Consider the following 22,502-nt stretch of genomic DNA (forward strand, 5'->3'; position numbering starts at 1 on the left):
TTGGGTTGACTAGATTTCAGTGAGTTAATCTAAAAAATCAGTTGTAAATAGAAAAATTATACCTGGACATTTAAACAGAAGACCTGTAGATTCATTTATTGTTAACATTAACCAACACCATTTTGTTGAGTATGGGTCATTTGGAATTCCATTTAATTCTAAAGCTGGAATTTAAACTCAAACATTTAGAAAATACACAAGTTTTTCTGGAATTTAAGATAATTCAGTCTTTTGGAAGGCTTGATTTTTAGGCTCTTTTAAGTCTTTCAGAGTTGTCTCACAGATTTGATAGTTTCGTGTGTGTGTGTGAGATTCATCTTGTTCTAAACTTCTGAAACACACGACTTAGTGTTCATCTATATGACTCTCTTTTCTATGCTTGGGGTTTATCATTTCATGTCAGCTGTAATTCCCTTGACTCAACTGATGGAGACAGGATTATGTATATATTCATTATGTTTCATAAAGTATATGGTTATCCCAAGGATTTATGAATTACGTGGAGGCTAGTTTATACGAGTATGGTATAGAACTCTGTTTATTGAATATTTCCCAAGTGCCAGGCAGTTAGTGTCCTGAGGACTTTATATATGTACATTGTTTTGTTTAGTTTAAACAAGTTTTACCCTGTTCACATTTTTACAAAGGGAACATTACAGAAGAAATTGTCCAAGATCAGACAATAATAGGAAAACAGGAACTTAAACCCAGTTTTGTCTTGCAACAAGTATGTATTCTTAACCTCTGTGTGTTTTATTTCCTTCATCATCGTTCCTCATCGCTCCATGTAATTCTCTGAGTGTATTGTAAAGCTTTCCTATGTAATATGGAAAACAGTAAATCTAATTACTTGGATTAAAAAGTGCCATTCATTTATAATAGATGCCTTTTTCAAGTTGCTTTATTTATGCTTTTTTAACTTTTATGTTCAGGGGTATGTGTGCAGATTTGCTGTATAGGTAAATTGCATGTTGTAGGAGTTGGGTGTACAGATTTTTTTTTTTTTTTTTGAGACAGTATCTCACTCTGTCCCAGGCTGGAGTGCATTGACGCAATCTCAGCTCGCTGCAACCTGTGCCTCCTGGGTTCAAGCGATTCGATTCTCTTGCCTCAGCCTCCCGATTAGCTGGGGCTACAGGTGCATGCCACCACACCTTGCTAATTTTTGTATTTTTTGGTAGAGATGGGATTTCCCCATGTTGGCAGACGGGTCTTGAACTTTGACCTCAAGTGATTCACCTGCTTCGGCCTCCCAAAGTGCTGAGATTACAGGCTGGTGTACAGATTACTTTGTCACTCAGGTAATAAGCAGTTACCTGACAGGTAATTTTTCTGATCCTCTTTCTCTTCCCACCCTCCACCCTCTGGTAGGCCCTAGTGTTTGTTGTTCCCTTTGTGTCCGTATTTACTCAAAAGTTGAGCTCCCACTTAGAACTGAGAAAATGAGGTATTTGGTTTTCTGTTCTTGTGTTAGTTTGCTTAAGATAATGGCCTTCAGCTTCATATATGTTGCCACAAGAACATAATCTCATGTTTTTATGGCTGCATAGTATTCCATTGTGTATATGTGCTACTTTTAAAAATGAATTCTACTTTTGATGGACATTTAAGTTGATTCTTTGTCTTTGCTATTGTGAATAGTACTGCAGTGAATATACACATGCCTGTGTCATTATGGTAGAAGGGTTTATATTCTGTATACCCAGTAATAGGATTGCTGGGTCAACTGGTAATTTCTATTTTAAATCTTCGAGAAGTTGCCAGACTGCTTTTCACAATGGCTGAACTAATAATACATTCCCACCAGCAGTGGATAAGCATTCCCTTTTCTCTACCAGCAGTGGATAAGCATTCCCTTTTCTCTACAACCTTGTTATTTTTTGACTTTTTAGTAGCCATGCTGACTGGTATAAGATGGTATCTCATTGTGGTTTTAAGTTGCTTTATTTTTAATGGCTGCATAGCATTTATGATTGTACCTTATTTAACAAATTCTATTGATGGAAACTCTTATTTGCAGTTTTTGCTGTTAGAAACATTTGCTGTCCTCAGTATCCTCTTACAAACTTGCACACACATTTTTTTTCACACACACACTTCTGTGAAATAAATTCCTTACAAGGAAAATTCTTTGGGTCATAGAGTATACTTGAATTTTATCAGCTTTTGGCAGATTGCCCTTCATAGAGATTTTTATATACTCCTACCAGTAAGGAATGAGCAAATGAGCATCTGTTTCTTTACCCTTGCCAACTCAGCATTATAAAACTTTTTATCTTTGTCAATCTTGTAAGTGAAAAATGGGATCTCTTTATGGTTTTAATTTGCATTTATTTTCTGTGAAATTGAACATCTTTGTATATTAGCCATTTGTATTTCTTTTTGGAATCGGAGACTGGTGCTTTTTTCATCTTCTCAGGATTTCTACGTAGTTGACAGCTGTTTTTAAGGTGCTATTTTAAAATGCATCTCAGTTTCAGAGAATTTAAATTTGACCAAATGTGCAGTATTATAAAATTGATAGAATTAGGTGTCTCCTCATGCTTTGCCCATCTTTCTATAGTGGGTTGGCCTTTTTCTTACTGATTTGTAGGAGCTTATAATGGAGTTAGCACTTTGGATATAAGTTGCAATTTTTGCCCAGTTTGTCATCTGTTTCTTTGCTTTATAACACTTCATAAAACACAGAGACTTGAATTTTGTACACGTATTGAATTAACCATCTTTATGATGTCCAGGTTTTGCATCATACCCTGCCCAATATTGTTTTAAGTAATTTAATCCATGTATTTTACTATTTTGTTTTTGTTTTAAACATTTAACCAAGCTGGAATTTTGCTGGGAGGGATCATAAGGTTTGAGGTAGGGATTTCTGGTTTTCATTTTAGAAAAATGATTTTTTGCCTTTCTGAGGCTTAGTTTATAATTTTTTGCAATGTTTCATAAAATATATATATACACACACATATATACACATACATGTATAAATACAAAAATATAAATAAGTAATATATTTGCAGGATGTAATGTTTTACCATGGTTTGTTCAAATCAAAATTAGTGATGTGTTAGGTGTCGTCATCTTGCCGAGATCATAGTTGGCAGTTGGCTTATAGTTATACTACACCATCTACATGTATCTGTTGCTAAAAATTACTTAAGCTGGGTTGATACTATACAGTACATTGGGTTTTTGGTATATTTTATTAGGCAGTCACAATTGAAAAGCTGAACTGTTACATACTCCAAGGATGTTTTTGCTACTTTAGGCATCTACTTTAGGTAATCTGCTTCTTGTTTGATTTAGACTAGTGTTTCTTAAACTTTAGCAATCATCAGAATCACTTGAAAACTTGTTAGAACACAGATTGCTATGCCCCACCTTCCAAATTGCTGATTAAGTAGATCTGAGGTGAGACTCAAGTTTTGTAGTTCTTATTAGTTCCCAGGTGATGCTAATAACTTTTTAAGGGAGTCTCTGCCCTAAAACAGTCAGAAAACAGTGTAGATGGTAAGGCACCCAGTAAAGTGTAGAGTTTGACTATCCTGTGGCATTTTTATTAATTCGTTATTGAAACTTCAAACTTAAAATTTTACTCTTGTGACTCACTCCTTAGCCTGGATAAATATTTCATTACTACTAAGAAAGGTAGTAAAACTTGACGCTTACATAAAGGAAAATGGACTATAGTTTTTTTTTTTTTTTTTGGAGACGGAGTCTCGTTCTGTCACCCAGGCTGGAGTGCAGTGGCCGGATCTCAGCTCACTTCCCGGGTTTACGCCATTCTCCTGCCTCAGCCTCCTGAGTAGCTGGGACTACAGGTGCCCGTCACTTTGCCTGGCTAGTTTTTTGTATTTTTTAGTAGAGACGGGGCTTCACCGTGTTAGCCTGGATGGTCTCGAGCTCCTGACCTCGTGATCCGCCCATCTTGGCCTCCCAAAGTGCTGGGATTACAGGCTTGAGCTACCGCGCCCGGCCAAGGACTATAGTTTTTATCTCCAGTACCTGGTTCTGCCTTTCCTGAGTTCTGTGTCAAGCTAGTTTTTTGTTGTTAAGCAGAGGGTTTCACGCATTTAACAATACAGCAAATCATCAGGTACTGTTTCTATTTTTTTAAAAAAAATAGCTTAAAATTAACATTCATTCACTCACAATTCTGAAGGTCAGAAGTTCAAAAACAGCATGTTGGCAGGCTAATTCCAACTGGAGGCTCTAAGGGGCAACAGTCTTTCAGGATTCTCTCCTAGCTTTTGGTGGTGGCTAACAGTCTTTGGCATTCCTTGGCTTGTAGCTTTATAACCACAGTCTCTGTCTTCATCTTCACATGGCTTTCCCTTTGTATTCAAATCTCCCTCTCTACATTTTATAAGGATACTGATCATTGGATTTAGGGCCCACTCGAAATTCAGGGTGATCTTTTCTGAAATTCATAACTTAATTACTTCTGCAAAGACCCTATTTCTGAATAATGTCACATTGGTAAGTAACAGGTTAGGACCTGGGCATATCTTTCAAATACCTTTTTTTGCTATTAAATTTGTATATACAGTGTATTCCTTTATCTGGGACTTTGTGGAGAGTGTGTTAATGTAGTAGAGACTTAGGACTGAGAATCAGTACAGTGATACCTAGTCTTAGTAACTGGTTTTGGGAATCTGTAAAAGTTAACTATGATTTTTTCGTTTTCTTCACTGGGAAAGAAGTAAGTTTGACTGTATTCTTGAGACCTTCCAAATTTTAAAATTTCATTTTTCTTGAAATTCTTCATTGCACAAACAGCAATATCCCATATTAACTGGTGATGCAAGAAGTAATTAAGTGCAGCACCTCATGGAATGGGATCACTGGGTGATGGTCAGTGGTGAGGAACCATTCAGAATTGTCTGGATGACAGAAGTTTTGGCCATTTAACTTACTACTTGCAATATGCATAGTTAATAAAGCACAATAAAATATTTCCATTAATCTAACCTAGTATTTTTAGTCTGCCATCTGTAACATTTCTTCCCTTAGAAAAATAAAAAGGAATGTCTGTTGGTTAGCTCTGCTCCATATTGTTGTGATTGGTTAAAGCTTGAGGAATGTGAGGAGAAAAAGGATCAAAATAAAGAAGGTGACTTTTAAAACCGCTTTTAAGAAGTTTTCAACTTAAAGTCATATTTTGTCATTTCTGTGACTTTGTTCTCAAGTTTTTATTGTCTGAAGTTACAATGTATCTTACAATCTACTGAGGTCTTGTAGTTGGTGGCAGTTTGGTAATTATTGCCTGTGAATGCTTGAACTTGATCTAGCTGTACATATTTTCACCTCAAAGAATGTGAATTGTTGGGTCTGTATATACTGAGAGGATTTGCTAATTTAAATGCCTTCAAAAATATTAAATATTACAGTATGATTCCATGTTGAAATGAGTACTGAGTATCAAGAGACTGGGAAATGGAGCAATAGGGTGTGAATATGCTAGTATTTGAGCAAATGTTGGAAGAGTAACCAATCCATTTTGTTTTGCCCTGCAAATCAACAGACAGCTCTATTGAAGCTAAGAGAGTTAACTCAAAATAGAGGAAGCTGTAATGTTCTGCTACTAAGATCATGTACAAGAGTATTGCCTATCTCTTGTCTGTGATATATCGAAAGACAGGAAAAATTACCAAATGTCCTCAGATCAAAGAAATTTCAAAGCAGCTACTGGCTATAGTGTTGCTGATTCATACACTATGCTTTACTGTTTTTAAGGCACTGAGTCATAGTTTAATTGGCAGTTTTTTCTTTCCTGGTCTTACATAAAACAACCTTATAGTTAATGCTGTTTGTCCCTCCCAGAAATGTGGTAGTTTATTTTTAAAAATATGACCAAGGACAAGAAGCATAAAGCATATAAATGAGTTAAGATGGATTTGTTTGCCAAAAGCTTATTAAATTTAGAATTAAGTTTAGGTGAAATAAAGAGAATTCACTTCTTTTTGTGGTATACTATCAGTTTGCTGAACTTAATGCTCCAACAGATGGCATTAGCTAAAAATATCCAGTTGGTCCATGAAAGATTCGGTTAGACTAATTATAAAAAGAGCCAAAATGGTGAAATCATAAATGATGGCTTCAGATTTTTAATACCATTTTAAAATCTGTAAATAAAATAATGGGTTTTTAATCTGACTGAATGAGCTGTGACTTAAGCATCTAAAGGCATACTGTGTTTTGTCCAGGTGCCAAAAGGAAAATATATTTTTTTCATAGTGACAGCAGTAACCAGAGTGGAATGGACAGGAGATAGCCGACCCCTACAAAGTTATACAACCTTGACCCTTGATCTCATTGCCTTCATTCTTACGTGGCACCTCTCTTGTGATAACTGGAGTCCATATTAGCTGCCTTCACTTGAGCCATCCCTAACTAAGTCTGGTTTCCCTTTTTGGTTCATTGATCAATCTGACATCATTTGTTTTTTATCTTCCAGTTTAGGTATCAGCATTTCTTTAGTGTAGATGCTGCCCCTCAGTCTCACTTCTTTTATTAATAAATTCCTTCTGTGCGTTAAGATTATTTCTTTGGGGTGGGAGGAGGATGGCAGACTCACGTGCTGTCAGCCCTTTTGAACTGAGAGCCTGTTGTTAGCTTATTAAGTAAGGAATTGTTAAGGCTTAACAAAAAATGTTTATTTGCATGTGGTAACATTTTAGTAGTGTGACATGAAGCAACTTAAAATGGTTTATTAGTTTGTTTTGTATGTTGAATATTTGTATGTTTTAAAAGGTTTAAGAAATTGAAAATGATGAATTTTGCCTTGGCATTTGTGTGAAACCGTGTGATCGTTATGTTCCATAATCAGTCATATCAAGTCTTCCCAGTACATTTCAGTATTATATTTTTCAAGAATTGATAATGCATATCGTGTTGGTTGTATACTCTTAAAAAAGATTTTCTTGAAACTTAATTTTGCAATTGATCATGAAACAGTAGCACATTTGTTTGGGGCAGAAGTTTATTTTTAATTTACCTAATGTCTTTGCATTTCATTTTTGTCACGAAGTTTGGTTTTAAAATGACCTAAAGGAACCTTTAACCAACATGTTCTTTGGAATATAGGTATATGACTGATGGGATGTTACTTCGTGAAGCTATGAATGATCCCCTCCTGGAGCGTTATGGTGTAATAATTCTTGATGAGGCTCATGAGAGGACACTGGCTACAGATATTCTAATGGGTGTTCTGAAGGAAGTTGTAAGACAGAGATCAGATTTAAAGGTGAAGTAATTTCTTCTCTCCATTTAATTATATATGTGTGTATGTGGACATAAAGATGGGGAATACATACTGATCAATAACCAACTGTAAGAAATCACCTGTAAAAGAAGGAACTAGTAAGTACCTTCTTGTTTTGTTTCTGCTTTGCTATGTCTTCATTTTAGACTTTAAGTATATTTCTCCCCCTTTTTAGTAGTGCATTTTTAAGCCAAATCTTCTCAATTTCTTACCCACCTAGTTCTTTTATAATCTCATATATGTGTAACTGCGCTACTCACTCTACCCTTCATTAAGTACAGGGGCCCCCTTTACTTAAGGATCAAATCTTTGTCCCTCAGATCCATGTCCTTGTCTCATCACAAACACCCATTGTAACTTACAATGTTGGAGAGTGGAAATAACTATACATAGGACAGGCAGCTCCTTAGAAATGTAGTCGCTTACCCTAGTGTATTACTTCTTTTCTCCATACCACATGTACCTTGGCCACTGTTACTATGTTGATTAAGGGCCTAAAACTATTTTCTGACATTTTTGTCCCCCAAAGTCTATGAAGTTCACCTTTTTGCTGTGTTGTGTGTGTTTACTATTCATTAGAATGTAGACTCATCCCTTGTTGATACGTGTGTTATAGAAGGGTTCGTAGCCTGGCAACAGAGCGAGACTCTATCTCAGAAACAAACAAACAAGGGTTCAGCACTGGCAAGAAAGATTCTGGGTCTTTAGAAAAAAAATTGAGGCCTGAGCATGTTTTGTTTATAAAATTAGATCAGTGCTTTAAAAAATATATTTAAAGCATAATGTGAGTACTGTCATTATTTATTAAACTTACTGTGCTACCAAGGTTTTAGTGCGAACCTGAAAGTAGAAATTAAGAACTCTAGTGAAACATTTTATGGAGGAACCTTCTTTTTATATCTGGTCCACTGAGGTTTGGTTTTTTTTTTTTTTTTTTTTTTTTTTTGCATTTTCTTTCTGTTTTCCCTATTTGCAAAGTTTTAATAATGGTAGCAGTAATTATCCTACGTATTAATGTTTTCTTTTACCAATCTGAATTACATATAATTTTATAAAATCTGATTTTTAAGGTATTTTATGAAGAAATACTGTAGTTTATGCATTTATTGTTTTCTTTCTAAGTTTTAAAATGTAAATAACTTTTACTATAGTTCAGCCATTATGTATTTGATTTTCATTTACAGTTTATTTGAAGGTTTTCATGGGCTTTTTAATAGCTGATATATACGTAGAATAGTGAATATTGCTATACTTTAAGACCACATAAGAACCCTTGAAGACAGCTTCAAGTAATTTACTGTTTTCTTTCAGGTTATAGTTATGAGCGCTACTCTAGATGCAGGAAAATTCCAGATTTACTTTGATAACTGTCCTCTCTTAACTATTCCTGGGCGTACACATCCTGTTGAGATCTTTTATACTCCAGAGCCAGAGAGAGATTATCTTGAAGCAGCAATTCGAACAGTTATCCAGATTCATATGTGTGAAGAGGAAGAGGGAGATCTTCTTCTTTTCTTAACTGGTCAAGAGGTATTGTTTTAATTTTCTTCATTATTTAACTTTTGACATACTGTTTCTAATATGCAGCAACTTGAATCATAAGAACATGGCATGTTAATCATTTTTTTATTTCAGTGTTCTTCAACCTGATTATATTAATATGTAAAATATATAACCCCCTTTATCTGTATACTATAGGAATACTTTTATATACCACTAGAGTTTGTGTTATAGTTAATTATTTTAAGAGTGTTAATTTGGAATTTTAAGATTTTGCAATTGCAGGTTAGGAGATCCCTGGGATACAAGTGGTATTATGCTGAGGCATGAATTTGCATCATAGCTGCTTTGAAATCAGGTTATCCTCATACAGTTATTTAGCTTGTGAGTGAATTTGGGTGCCTATTCATCATCAAAACACTTCAGTTTGGTTTTGTCTTCCCATATGCTCGTGAAGGTTGGGAAGGATGACTAAAAGTTCTTAGTTAGAATTTACTTCATTTAAAATTGTATTCTCAGATGTAGCATTTCTAAGCTTATTTTCAATAGGGTGTTTATAGGTGTGCTTTGGAATTCTTGAATGGCTAAATAAATTCAGAAGCTATTTGGATAATACCAAGTTTTAAAAAGGCTTTTACGAAAGGGTTTTCTTTTTCTTTTTTGGGGTGGAGAGGGAGGACAGAGTCTTTCTCTGTCACCCAGGTTGGGGTGCAGTGGCATGATTATCAGCTCACTGCAACCTCTGCCTCCCGGGTTCAAGTGATTCTCTTGCCTCAGCCTCCCAAGTAGCTGGGATCACAAGTGCCCACCATCACGCCTGGCTAATTTTTTTATTTTCAATAGAGACAGGGTTTCACTATGTTGGCCAGGCTAGTCTTGAACCCTGGACCTCAGGTGATCTGCCCTTCTTAGGCTCCCAAAGTGCTGGGATCATAGGTGCAAGCCACCACACCCGGCCCCAAAATGCTTTTCTGATGGCATATAAACAGCATTTGTGCTGTAATGGTGGTATTGAGACTGTTGGGATAATCATTTTGTCCTCCTGTGTCTGGTCTCTCTAGTTTCTCACTTCCTCCAAAGTGCATAGTATATTTTATTTTATTATTTTGACATGGAGTTTTGCTCTTGTTGTCCCTGCCTCGGCCTCCCAAAGTGCTGGTATTACAGGCGTGAACCACTGCGCCCAGCCATATTTTTACTTTTTAAATCAATATTTAAAGTCGTCATCATACTCAGATAACATAAGCTTATTGAGATTCTATCAGAAATATCAAATGGCCTCATGGTTAAGGACCTGAAAGGTTTTTCTCTGAGACAGCTTTGTGCAGTATTTTTAAACTGTGAATCCCACAGCTGGGGAAAGGAAGGGAGTAAAAAGCTGAAGGGTTTTCAGATGCGTGCTAGAGTGTAAGTCTTTCATGAAATAAAATGCCACTCTAGTTGTCAACTGTTTATATGCATACCATTGCTTTTTTAAATTATCTTTAGGTTCCCAGTCTTGAATTTGTAGAGTTGTGGGGAGAAGGTAGCAGAAAACCTAACGTTTTGTTTACATTTCATTTGTTGTGTTTAGTAGTAGAGCTGTTCTAAAGTAAATATTACCTTCTCATTTTTGTGAACCTTTGTTATTTTTATTTGGTAAGTTAAATGGTACTGTGAAATCAGTACTCCTTTCTTCATAAATCTGAATAGCCTCCATGAAATTGAGTAATCTTATAAAATTTTAAAACCGGTTTTAAGAACATATTCTGACCACCTAAATAAAAGTGCTTCTGTAGTCACCTAAGTTAATTTGGGAGGGAGAGAGAACAGTTTAAAGTGTTGCCTAGATAGGAATTAGATAAGAGTGATTGTAATTAAATAATTTTTTATCTTTAATTTTGCTTAGTAAAATTCTTTTTCAACATGCAGTGAGTTAAGTGGTAAGGTCTAGATTAATTTACTAACATACTGCTGCTTTTGGAGTTAAAAATCTTTCCTCAAATAAAGAACTCCTGAACTGTCTTTATTCTTAGTATTGCTGATGACTAAGCAGATGGCTGCTGTTGGGACAGTGAAACTTCCTTTTCCTCCTCTACCTATTTGTGTTTATATTCTGATGAATGCAGATAAGTTTTGTGGCATTCTCAGCTGATAGTGTTGACTTTTTGTAAGTTTGGCAAACCTCAGGGAAAATTTTTATTGCAAGTTTTAAAACTGTTTAGGACTTTATCTAAAAACGTAAGTGTTACGGGATTTCTTCCACATTTTAGAGATGCCTTTATATCCTACATAGTCATCATTTTGTTTTAGCTCCATGCATTCCTAGCAGATTGGGTAATCTAATTTCCAGCAAAGTTGGAATTGTCATTTTAAAATACTGGAATCACAAAGCAAATGTCTAATTTAAGCACTTAATTTTTAATGTGTGAAATCTGGATATTTTGTGATTTCTGACCATTTTTCATATATATACAGTAAAATTAAAATTGCAGATACTCTTAAATGTTGGAAGCCTAGTTTTATATTATGTTCAAATATTTTTGAAGTTGGAGAACTCTTAATTTTTTATTTACATGCCAGCAGGGGGCATTCTAATCTAGATACAACATTTGAAAGCAGTATTTTCAGAAAATATTTATTCGCTTTGTTACATTTTTTATTTAGATGAGTAGCATCTACTTTCATTAGAAACTTGAGATTTCAAAGGGGGATCTGTTAACATTGAATCTTTAATAGTAATTTTCTGTGTTGATTTTTGAGACAGATAACCTTTAAGAAAACTGGTGTGTTTGAAATAAGTGAAAAGTAATTTATTTGTTCTTACTGTGTTAAGGAACTTTGTGTTTTTTGATACAGAAACACAGTTGGACATTAAAAAAAATATAAAGTAAACATCCTAAAATTCTTCCTCACCCGTTAGTATCATTGTCCTTTGGGGGGAAAACGCGATTTGTTGACAAGGGTAGCTTCTGATTGGGTCATTTATTGGAGAGGCTGCCTAGTATATAGTGAGCGTTTTACATACTTCTGGGTTTAATTGAATTAATACTTCAATAAAATTTGGAATACATTTGTCTGCAGTGCTGCCTTCCATTTTTAAGTTCCTTTGCCTCTTCCAGAGCTGTCATACATAATCTGTCTCTCTCTTTTCTTCTGTCTTGATATTCATTATGTCTCCTCTTGAATGCAAATGCCTTAGAATATAATCATGTGCGACATAACATTTTGGTCAAGACAAAGTTCTCAGATAGCCATGGTGCTGGTCCCATAAGATTATAATGGAGCTGAACGTAACCTTGCAACATCATAGCACAACACATTAACTCACTGCTTTGTGGTGATGCTAGTTCAAACAAACCTACTTTGCTACCAGTTGTTTAAAAGTACTATATAGCATGTACAATTACGTACAGTACATAATGATAATAGGACATTGTTAGTGGTTTATGTATTTACTACATGTTTTATCATTATTTTAGAGTGTTCTCCTTCGACTTAAAAATGTTAACTGTAAAACAGGCTTAGGCAGGTCCTTCAGGAGATATTCTAGGAGAAGACATTGTTATCACAGGAGATGACAGCTCTATGTGTGTTACTGGCCTTTGAAGACCTTCCAGTGGGTTAATATGTAAAGTTGGAAGATAGTGATATTGATGATCCTGACCCTGTGGGGGTCTAGGTTAAGTGTGTGTTTTGGGTCTTTTAACCAAAAAGTTTAAGAAGTTGAAAAAGTAAAAAATTTTAAATTAGAATAAAGCTTATAGAGTAAGGATATAAAGAGAAAATACTTTTGCACAGCTGTACAGCGTGTTTGTTTTAAGCTAAGTGTTACTACGAAAGAGTCAGTTAAAAAATTAAAGTTCATAAAGTTAAAAAGTTGCAGTAAGCTAAGGTTAATTTATTGAAGAAAGAAAAATATATCAAAACAAAATACATTTTCAATAAATTTTGTGTAGCCAAAATGTACAGCGTTTATAAAGTCTACAGTTGTGTACAGAATGTCCTAGGCCATCACATTCACTGAGTACTCACTCACAGCAGCTTTCAGTCCTGTAGACTTCATTCATGGCAGATACCCTATACGGGTGTACTGATTTTTACCCTTTTTTTTTTTTGAGACGGAGTTTCGCTCTTGTTGGTTGCCCAGGATGGAGTGCAGTGGCGCAATCTCGCCTCACCGCAGCCTCTGCCTACCTGGTTCAAGTGATTCTCCCACCTCAGCCTCCCAAGTAACTGGGACTACAGGCATGTGCCACCACACCCAACTAATTTTGTGTTTTTAGTAGACATGGAGTTTCTCCATGTTGGTCAGGCTGGTCTCAAACTCTCGACCTCAGGTGATCCGCCTGCCTCGGCCTCCTAAAGTGCTGGGATTACAGGCGTGAGCCACCATGCCTGGCAGTTTTTATCTTTTATGCCATATTTTTACCATGCCTTTTCTTTGTTTAGATGAACAAATACTTCCCATTGTGTTACAGTTGCCTACTGTATTCACTTAAGTAACATGCTCCTCAGGTTTGTAGCCTAGGAGCAATAGGCTATACCATCTAGGTTCATGAATACACTAGAATGTTTACACAACAACAGAGTCGCCTAACAGATTTCTCAGAACATATTCCTGTCATTAAGCAATGTGTGACTGTAGTTTTCTGAGAAAAAAAATTGTAGCTGCTCTAAGACATTTGGGTTAGCCTAGTTCTTAAATATCTGTGTTGATACTGTAAAGGTGTTTGTTCTCATTAGGCACAATGAAGCAAATCTTCCATATAATTGCATTAGTGATACGTGACATTAAAGCCTAATTGGCTTATTTAAAATGTCTAGCACATCAATTTCTTTTAGATTGTGAAAATTGAAAAGGTCATAAGTGCATTTAAATATTCCTGGGTGAGAAATTTCAATTTTAGTACAATTTGTTGAGAATTAATTAGGAAATCCGACTCTAAGAAAAGGGGTGTGGAATGCAAATAAGGCAGTTATATATTCATTTGAATACAAAAATGAAAGTTTCTTGTTTTGGAAATCTCGTTGAAATTTGCTAAATTAGTTTTGGTTACTAAATTGAAAATATGGTATCCATGAAGTGAAAGAAGATGGCATACATCAAATAGACTGCATAGAACTGTGATTATAGTACATAAAAATGTTCCAGTATTCGTTTTTAGACTCACTTTTATTTTGTAGGAAATTGATGAAGCCTGTAAGAGAATAAAGCGTGAGGTTGATGATTTGGGCCCTGAAGTTGGCGACATTAAAATCATTCCATTGTATTCTACACTTCCACCTCAGCAGCAGCAACGCATTTTTGAGCCTCCACCTCCCAAAAAACAGAATGGAGCAATTGGAAGAAAGGTAACATTAGAAATGTTCTTTATAAACATTTCACTTAATAATGAAAGAATTATTTATGACATGCAAACTTCATTCAGTTATAAAGGACTAAGTTGTGGGTGATTATGATCTAGGTTTGTACAACAAAATAATATCCGTTTGTAGGGTTCTGCATATCTCTTGACCCTAAAGTAAGAATGGGTACTGCTTCTCCTAGGTAGTCCCTCCTTAGCAAATGGAAGATTCGCTAGAATGGGTTAAGAAAAGAGGATGTTGGCCAAGTACTGTCTTTTCTCCTATTAAATCACTTGGTATAAAGTAAGCACTTTTTCTTTGGTGCCTTGGCCTTCTGCCCATAATTTTCTTTAAGGCTTCACCAAGTAATAATGTCTATAGGTGGGAAATGTTGACTCTGTGCAGACCTCTAATAACAGTAGCACTCTTGTGGCGGGGCGTGGCGGCTCATGCCTGTAATCCCAGCATTTTGGGAGACCAAGGTGGGCAGATCACGAGGTCAGGAGTTTGAGACCAGCCTGACCAACATGGTGAAGCTCTGTCTGTATTGAAAATTAAAAAAAATTAGCCGGTCATGGTAGCGCATACCTGTAATCCCAGCTACTCAGGAGGCAGAGGCAGGAGAATCGCTTGAACCTGGGAGGCGGAGGTTGCAGTGAGCTGAGACCGTACCACTGCACTCCAGCCTGGGCAACAGAGCGTGACTCCATCTCAGAAAAAAAAAAGGTAGCACTGATCACACTGCATAACTACGTGAGTTCCTTAAAGGCAGAAGCTTCATCTAGATCCTGTCACACAGACAGGAACAAGATTATTTCAGCCCTATTTCTGAGATACTTTGCTGAGGGGGTGGGAAGACATCCTGGTTCCAGTTTGAAACAGCAGCTAGGCTTTTACTTATTTTTTAAGATTTGGGAGTCCTAATAGAGTCTTTGAAAATAAGATTGCACAGTTTTATTAAAAGGTTTAAATCACCTGGACAGTGGAGTCAAGTAGACTTTTAAACCTCGCTGTGTATTAGGTTACATAATAGCTGCATGTGAATTTTGGTAAGATTTTCTTAATTTGTGATCCTAGTTTTTCATTTTTTAAAGCTGTTACTTTGATCCCTTAGGGGGACGATTGTCAAGGATTAAGTTTGATGTATACAAGATACTTATGTACAAGGCTTTTGTGGCAGCTGCTATAAGTTTCTTCAGTTTATTTATATTGAAGAAAGTCTTACCTGAACTTTTTCCTCACCTCATTTACTTGTTAGTCAGAATCGGAATTTGTTGCTTTCTTATTTCTGTATTGAGGACTAACACACCCACAACTTCTTTTGTGATTTTTTTCCCTAGTATCTTTGCTAATTTTTTGATGATTACTGAAAAATTACAAATCATAAAGAAACACAATTGTGATTATTTTTTACATGGCCAGATAAAACTGAAATGAACAAAATATGTTTCTCAAATTGAAAGAATTCACTGAGTGGATGTGCAGTTACCAGCCTAGTGTGATGTAAATAAACAAGGATTGATAGAAATATTTAAAAAAAAAAACCGCTTTTGAGTTTTCATAGATCATCAAGTGTAATAAATTTGACTTTTAGAAAATAGTCTAATCATAGCTTCATAGTGTTGAACTTTTATTTTTTGCCTGTCTCTAGAACATGTTGAAGTATTTTTTTCATGTTACCTTACGTGTATTCTGAACTTTGGGGAAAACTTGTCATTTTAAGTGATAGTTTTAATATATAATTTTGAAGCTGATTTGTGGACTGGAAAGTGCTTTATTCTCTGTGGGCCTAATTTTAGCTTGATTCCTCATCAGCAGAAATATCTATCTATCTATCTATATATATAGAGAGAGAGAGAGAGATAAATATATGTCTTAAATATTTATATAATAAGCAGAAGTTAATGCACCCTCCAGGCAGAGCCTTAATTTTTTTCTTTTTTTTTTTAAACAGCATGGGGTCTCACTATGTTGCCAGGGCTGGTCTTAAACTCCTGGGTTCAATCAGTCCCCACTCCTGGGCCTCCCAAAGTGCTGGGACTACAGGCGTGAGCCACCAGGCCCGGCCCTCAGCCTGCCTGGTTTTCATTTGTCTTGAAATCATGTGTACTTTGTATATCTGTATTTGTTTTATTTTTAAAATGCTGTGTTTGTTTGCCATTGAGTGAAATTGGTGTACAACAAAGATGTCCCGTTTGTGCATCCTTTTGTGTACTTCTCATTTCATTGAGTTCTACTTTGAGAAATATGGGCCCATATTTACTACAATTACACATCTGAGCTCTTGCTGTCTTAAGCCTATGAAGTAAATTAAGGTTTTTGTTTCTGTTTTGCTTTTTGTGTTTTAAATCCTTAGGATGCTGAGGAGAATTTTGTCTTATTGAAAAGAGTGACTCAGCAATGGCTGGATATGTGATGATGGCCACAGTTGGTGATAGGCTCACTCTGAGGACTGATCATGAGCTTGTATTTCAAAACTAAGAGCTATAATGCCACTTTGCCATCCAGTGATGGTGTTTCAGCCAAAGCTGTAGGACCTCTTGCTGGGAAATCATGTTATCCTTACCTTGAGTCAATTTCATCTTAGAGATTGAGACGAGCACTGATGTAGCTTCCCTGGACAGTCCTAGGGAGAGTAAAGGAAGACTTCCTTGGCAGTTGCTGCATCATTTTCATTATGAGGAAGAACATTCTGAGGTGCAGCAGGTTAAGCACAAATTTAAAGTTTCATACAAGGCTAGCTTATAGAGGAGGGATCTATACAAGTTTTACTGTTCATATGTAATTTTAAACTTAATGTTTGCATCTAATTGTGAAAAACAGAGTATTTGATTTTTTTTTGTTAAACTGTTTATTCTAATATAAGGATAGTAGCTAGCATAAAGCAAATATATAAAAGTATTGCAAGTTTTTGAACAAATAAAATATTTAATGTGATATTTTAATTTCCATCAAATTGTGATTCTGTATAACTTTATATTTGAGTACCTTTTATAAGGCAGTGCCATTTATTTCTCTCTATTAGTTTATGCAAAATAGATTTTATAACTTGATTGTGATACTAATAAAACAGTAGCCTTTTAAACATGTTACAGTACTAATGGTGAATGATTTCAAGTTTTTAGCAATCAAGAAAGGTTGAGAATGCAACATATATTAATACGAGAGTAGATATTTTACCTCTTGATAATTTTGAAGTTTATTCAAGTATTTGAGTAAGTTAAAAGTTATAGTAATTCTTTACATGCATTCAAGTTTACTCTTCAGTAGATAACTTCTCTGCATTTCTTGACTGAGACATACAATTGTTATTTTATGGATTTGATTGTTACTAAAATACCACTATAATTATTTTTTAAATATTTAGTTTTCACAAATTTTGTTCATACAAATAGCTGACTTTTCTATAGTTTATCCTGCATTTTGCTAATTAATACGATTCAGAGCATCAGTTGCTCAGTAAAAAAGAGAAATGGCCCTTATGGAGATGGTTCTATAGTTCTATAGTTTTAAAGAGAGACTTGATGATCCAGGGTCTGAAGATAGCTTACTGTGGTGCTGCTGGGATGTTTATAAGCAAATAAGTTGATGTCCTTGTATTGGAGACCCCCACAGAGTTCCCTGGGGACTAAAAATCCAAATTAGTTTAAACTAAATGCATTATTGTGTCCAGACAGTATTCAGGTAGGGCAAATGAAGTACTGCGAATTCTACTCCTGAAGTGGAGTTATTGGGGGTGGGGTGAGGGGTGGGAAAGTGGTTCTATTAGAAAAAAAGTAAGTTCTATTAGAAGGCAGGTTATTGAGGGGGAAAATTTACTCTTAGCATGTCCTGACAGTGATGCCAAGCTTTTCACCATAGAGTCTGTTCCATATTAGTCAATGAAATTTGAACATTTTTTAAGGCTCTTTGAACACTTACTGCAGTGTTGCAGTCTAGAAAGCATGTAACAATTATATTGATTCTTACTGGTCATAATGTAAATCCCTCGACAAATTCAAGGTCATTTTGTCTCCTGATGGGTTCCTGATTGTATGGTGTGCCATTTACAATTAGAACATGCTTAGGGCTCAATTGCTGAGCTTCCAAAGAAGCTTTTATCTTGTCATGTATTAGTTTGCTTTTGCACTGTGTGTGTGTGTGTGTGTGTGTGTGTGTGTGTGTATTTAGCCTTAGCTATTTTTAGTCCTTGAGAAAGGCCTAAAACTTGTGCTTTTTTGTAAGGACTCAATTTAACACTTGTATTTTAGGGTTTGACTTTTGGCTGGCAATAGGCTCTTATTAATATCAATAATGACATGGGTTTGCCAAGTTGGCATAAATCATTTGGCATAAATCATCTTAAACACGTGCAGAATCATGCATCCATGTCTTGTTAAGTATTACAGAATTTAATACACACACCCAGACAAAAGACATACAGGATGAAATTATTTTGTGGAGAAAAATTAAGTGTTTTTTTTTTTTTAAATAATAGTAACTCTTTAAAGAATTGGTCACATCAGAAATTTTTATCACATTGTATTCAATTCTAGGAGAAATATGTGACATGTATTTTTTGCCAGAACAACTTTTTTAAAAGTGATTTTCTTCATAAATATATTCAGAACCATGGTTTTCACCCCAGAATTCCAGAAAGCCAGGAGACGTCTTCTGTATTTACAGGCATGTAGTTGGTTCTGTATAGATTTGAGATAGGGTCTCAGTCTGTTGCCTAGGGTGGAGTTCTGTGCCATGATCATCGTAGCTTACTGCAGATTCAATCTCCTGGACTCAACCAGTCCTCCCATCTTAGCCTCCTAGGTAGCTGGGACTACAAGCATGTGCCACCATGCGTGGCTAATTTCTTTTAATTTTATAGAGTATTTCCACATTCTTACATAATTTATTCACTATAACCCTGTGTTACATAGACTAAGTAATATGTAAGTTATAAAAGGAGTACAAGCTTGGGGGTGTTAAAACCTTTCCACAGTTACTTAGCTACTCAGGTTTGATTGCTGTGTCTGCCAGTTATCTCTGAGTTCGTCACTTCTTTAACTACAACAAACGGACTTTCTAGAAGAGTATTAAATGCAGGTTATGCTTATTCAGGTTTCACCTGTTAACCTTATGTGTGTTGTTGTTTGCTTCAGTTCTAGTTGCTGATTATTCATCTAAATGTCCTGAAGAACGTATTTCAGCAACATCATCAAACCACTTGTCGTTCCTTATTCCTTTGCTAGTTGTCAGTCTTTTCAACTGACAAATAAAAGGAAACATTTTGGTTTTTTACTTGTAAATTATTCTGAAATACCCTGATGGTAGATTGCTATTATGTTTTTAAATCCCTGAGGTTTCCTGCTAGTATTTTGGGAAGTCTACTACTTAGTAAACATGAAATCAGAAAATGAAACTGTTAATATTATTTTAAGTAAAATAGTGAATGCAGCAAAAGCATATGATTTTTTTAAAGCTATTTGATTTATAAAATTAAGTGTTTTTAAACTAAAATAGGGATAAATATAAATCTTTTCATTTTTTGTATGTGTCCATAGACATTCCTGCCCACATGTGTTTTTTAAGATGGAACTTTAAGTGCTGTTTCCTTCTCTAATGAGTAGGTCTTAACTTTACCTTCAAGGACTATCCTAAATGCTGTTATTTTTCAGTAAAGCTTTTCTTGTCTTTGCTATGGAAGTAAACCTTTTTAAATTTCACAGTGTATCTTTGGTGCCACTCACACTTTCTATCCATGTCTAATCTTCCCTTACAAATGGTAAAAGCAGACTCTATTTGATTCATCTTCTGTATCAATTGCTTGCGTATACAGACATCTTCAACTTAATATCAGTAACCTGTTCCTGAAAATCAGATGTACTGAGTTAAAATTAATGAGGAATCCCTATTTCCCATTGTTTTAAAAGGAAAAAATTATATGTAACATCTTTCCTAAGTCCTTAACTAATTTTCTAAAACATGTAATTTATAGTAAAACATGCACATATACAAAGCTATCATATTAGTATGTAAATGCTTTAAACATTTTCTGTCAATAAAAAAATTACGGTTCTTAACAGTTGCTTTGTATTATTTAGTAGCATATTACATGTCATCCCTTTGAGATCATGCACTTACCAAAATATTTACATTTGATTCTGCTGATCTGTCAGTTCTTACTGGATTATAACTTGAGGTTTTTCCCATGTGGCATTTTGTTTAAAATGTTGAGTTGAATTTTGGTGATATAAATAACGAAGTTTTCGTTTTGAAAGATACACTTGTGGAAATTTGAATACTAATTATAAGGGCTGTTTTATCAGACATTTTGTAAGGCATGTTATATTGCTTTATCAGTATTTTTCTTTTTATGCTGTCAATTAATTTGATTAAGCAAAATGTAGCACGGTTGAGTGATAACCTGAAGTAATTAATAGCTTTGTTGAGAAAGAAGTTGCTGTTGTGACGTAAACAAAATTTTGGTTTCTTAAATTTTAATTTACCTTTTTAAAGCATTGGCCATTGAAGAGCAAATCATATATCTAGTTTATTTGCTGGTTTGAAATTCCTTGTGTTAGTGAAAGTTAGTGGCAGATCTTTAACAGTCCTGTTAATTTTATTTGATATGTAATATAATTTACATACTCTATTTCTTAACAGGTAGTTGTGTCAACTAACATAGCAGAAACATCTTTGACAATAGATGGTGTGGTGTTTGTGATTGATCCTGGATTTGCGAAACAGAAGGTACATATTTAGTGGATACTTTATAAATTAGAGTTGGTTTAACAGTACTTACTACCCATTCATTTAATGGCTAAAATTTACCTTTCAGAATTATTTTCTTTTGTTTGATTTTCAGATTTCTGCTGTATGTTCTGGGTGGCTCTCAGAAATTAAGACACTGTTTAATATGTAATTCTAGGCTTTTTTTTCTTTTAGAGTTGCTTTGATTTCTTTGTTTCAGTGTAGTGATGGTGGGTGTTTTGGCTTGTATATTCATTTAACAGTATGGGTTTAGTAATAAAGTACAGGATTTCCATCCCTGCAATTCAGTCATTTATTCACTTATCCAACATTAGAGTTACTGCTGTCAACTAGGCACACTATTTGAAAACAGTACTATGTTACTCCTCTAGTTTAACAGTGCTGTGTACTAAATGAAGTGAAGTGCAAGTGAACTGGCTATTTAATAAATACATGTTTTATTTTTCAAGTATCTTTTGGATAAATTGATTACGTTTTGTAGGCATATCATGTTATTGCTGGAAATTTTTTTCATTAAACAGTATCAGAGTCATAGTACCCAGAACATTGAGTTTTGAAAGTGAAGGTTTCTTTTTGGGCAGAATCCTTGACTGCCCAGCATATAGAAAGCAAGGAAAAAGGTCAGCCTGATAGAACTGAAACTATCTGAAATTAGGAGGAGTAAGGATTATATAAGCTGTCTGTGTGTTTGACAAGAAGTTTTCATGTTCGTTTGAGTCTTTCAGATGATCGAATTAGAGTATCTAAAAGAATTTGAAGGTTCAGGATGATGGGTTGTCTATTGTAGCAGCACGATTTATGGCTATCAATATTTCTTTATTTTAGAATTAACTGTGGGCTTTGGATACTTCTGTTGGATCACAAGTTTGTGTTTGACTGAAGAAAGACTCTTGTGTTATTTCAATTCCAATAGGTCTACAATCCTCGAATCAGAGTTGAGTCCCTTTTGGTGACAGCTATTAGTAAAGCGTCAGCTCAACAAAGGGCTGGTCGAGCTGGACGTACCAGACCTGGAAAATGCTTCAGACTTTACACAGAGAAAGCTTATAAAACAGAAATGCAGGTATGGGGTATTGTTGTTTCCTACTAATGTGTTTAAAATGTTAAGTTGAATTTCTAACCAGAAGAAAATTGCCTTATTTACTTAATCTTGCCCTTTAGGATTAAAAGCTCCTTAGCTTTTCCAGGAGTGAAATGTATGGTGTAATTAACTTAGGTAGTTGCACACCCCCTTATCCCAGGCTGATACATTCCAAGACCCCCCCCCCCACCATGCCTGAAAACTAGAATATGCTGAACCTTACTTATATATACTATGTATAAATATCTTTCTTTACAATTTCACTGATAGAAGATACATTCTTATTTTAGATGTGTTTTTCTTTTTTTTTTTTTTTTCTTTCCGTACTAGGTTTCAACTTTCTTTCTTTCCTTACTTTCAACTTTTCACTTAAAGGAAGCACTTCGGCCGGGCGCGGTGGCTCAAGCCTGTAATCCCAGCACTTTGGGAGGCCGAGACGGGCGGATCACGAGGTCAGGAGATCGAGACCATCCTGGCTAATACGGTGAAACCCTGTCTCTACTTAAAAATACAAAAAACACTAGCCGGGCGACGAGGTGGGCGCCTGTAGTCCCAGCTACTCGGGAGGCTGAGGCAGGAGAA

General features: G+C 35.3%; 1 protein-coding gene across 1 annotated transcript in view; it reads left to right on the top strand.

Moving 5' to 3' along the window:
* The window catches only part of DHX15 (DEAH-box helicase 15), a 58,059-nt gene that overhangs the window by 21,425 nt on the left and 14,132 nt on the right, over positions 1-22,502 (top strand). Inside the window, exons 4-8 of the mRNA XM_017866627.1 lie at positions 7,087-7,246; positions 8,576-8,794; positions 13,931-14,098; positions 20,732-20,818; positions 21,753-21,902. Coding sequence (XP_017722116.1) covers positions 7,087-7,246; positions 8,576-8,794; positions 13,931-14,098; positions 20,732-20,818; positions 21,753-21,902 — 784 coding nt within the window. The remainder of the gene's footprint in view (positions 1-7,086; positions 7,247-8,575; positions 8,795-13,930; positions 14,099-20,731; positions 20,819-21,752; positions 21,903-22,502) is intronic.

Source organism: Rhinopithecus bieti, unplaced genomic scaffold, assembly GCF_001698545.2.
Source record: "Rhinopithecus bieti isolate Rb0 unplaced genomic scaffold, ASM169854v2 scaffold_1599, whole genome shotgun sequence".
In the NCBI taxonomy this organism is placed as follows: Eukaryota; Metazoa; Chordata; class Mammalia; order Primates; family Cercopithecidae; genus Rhinopithecus; species Rhinopithecus bieti.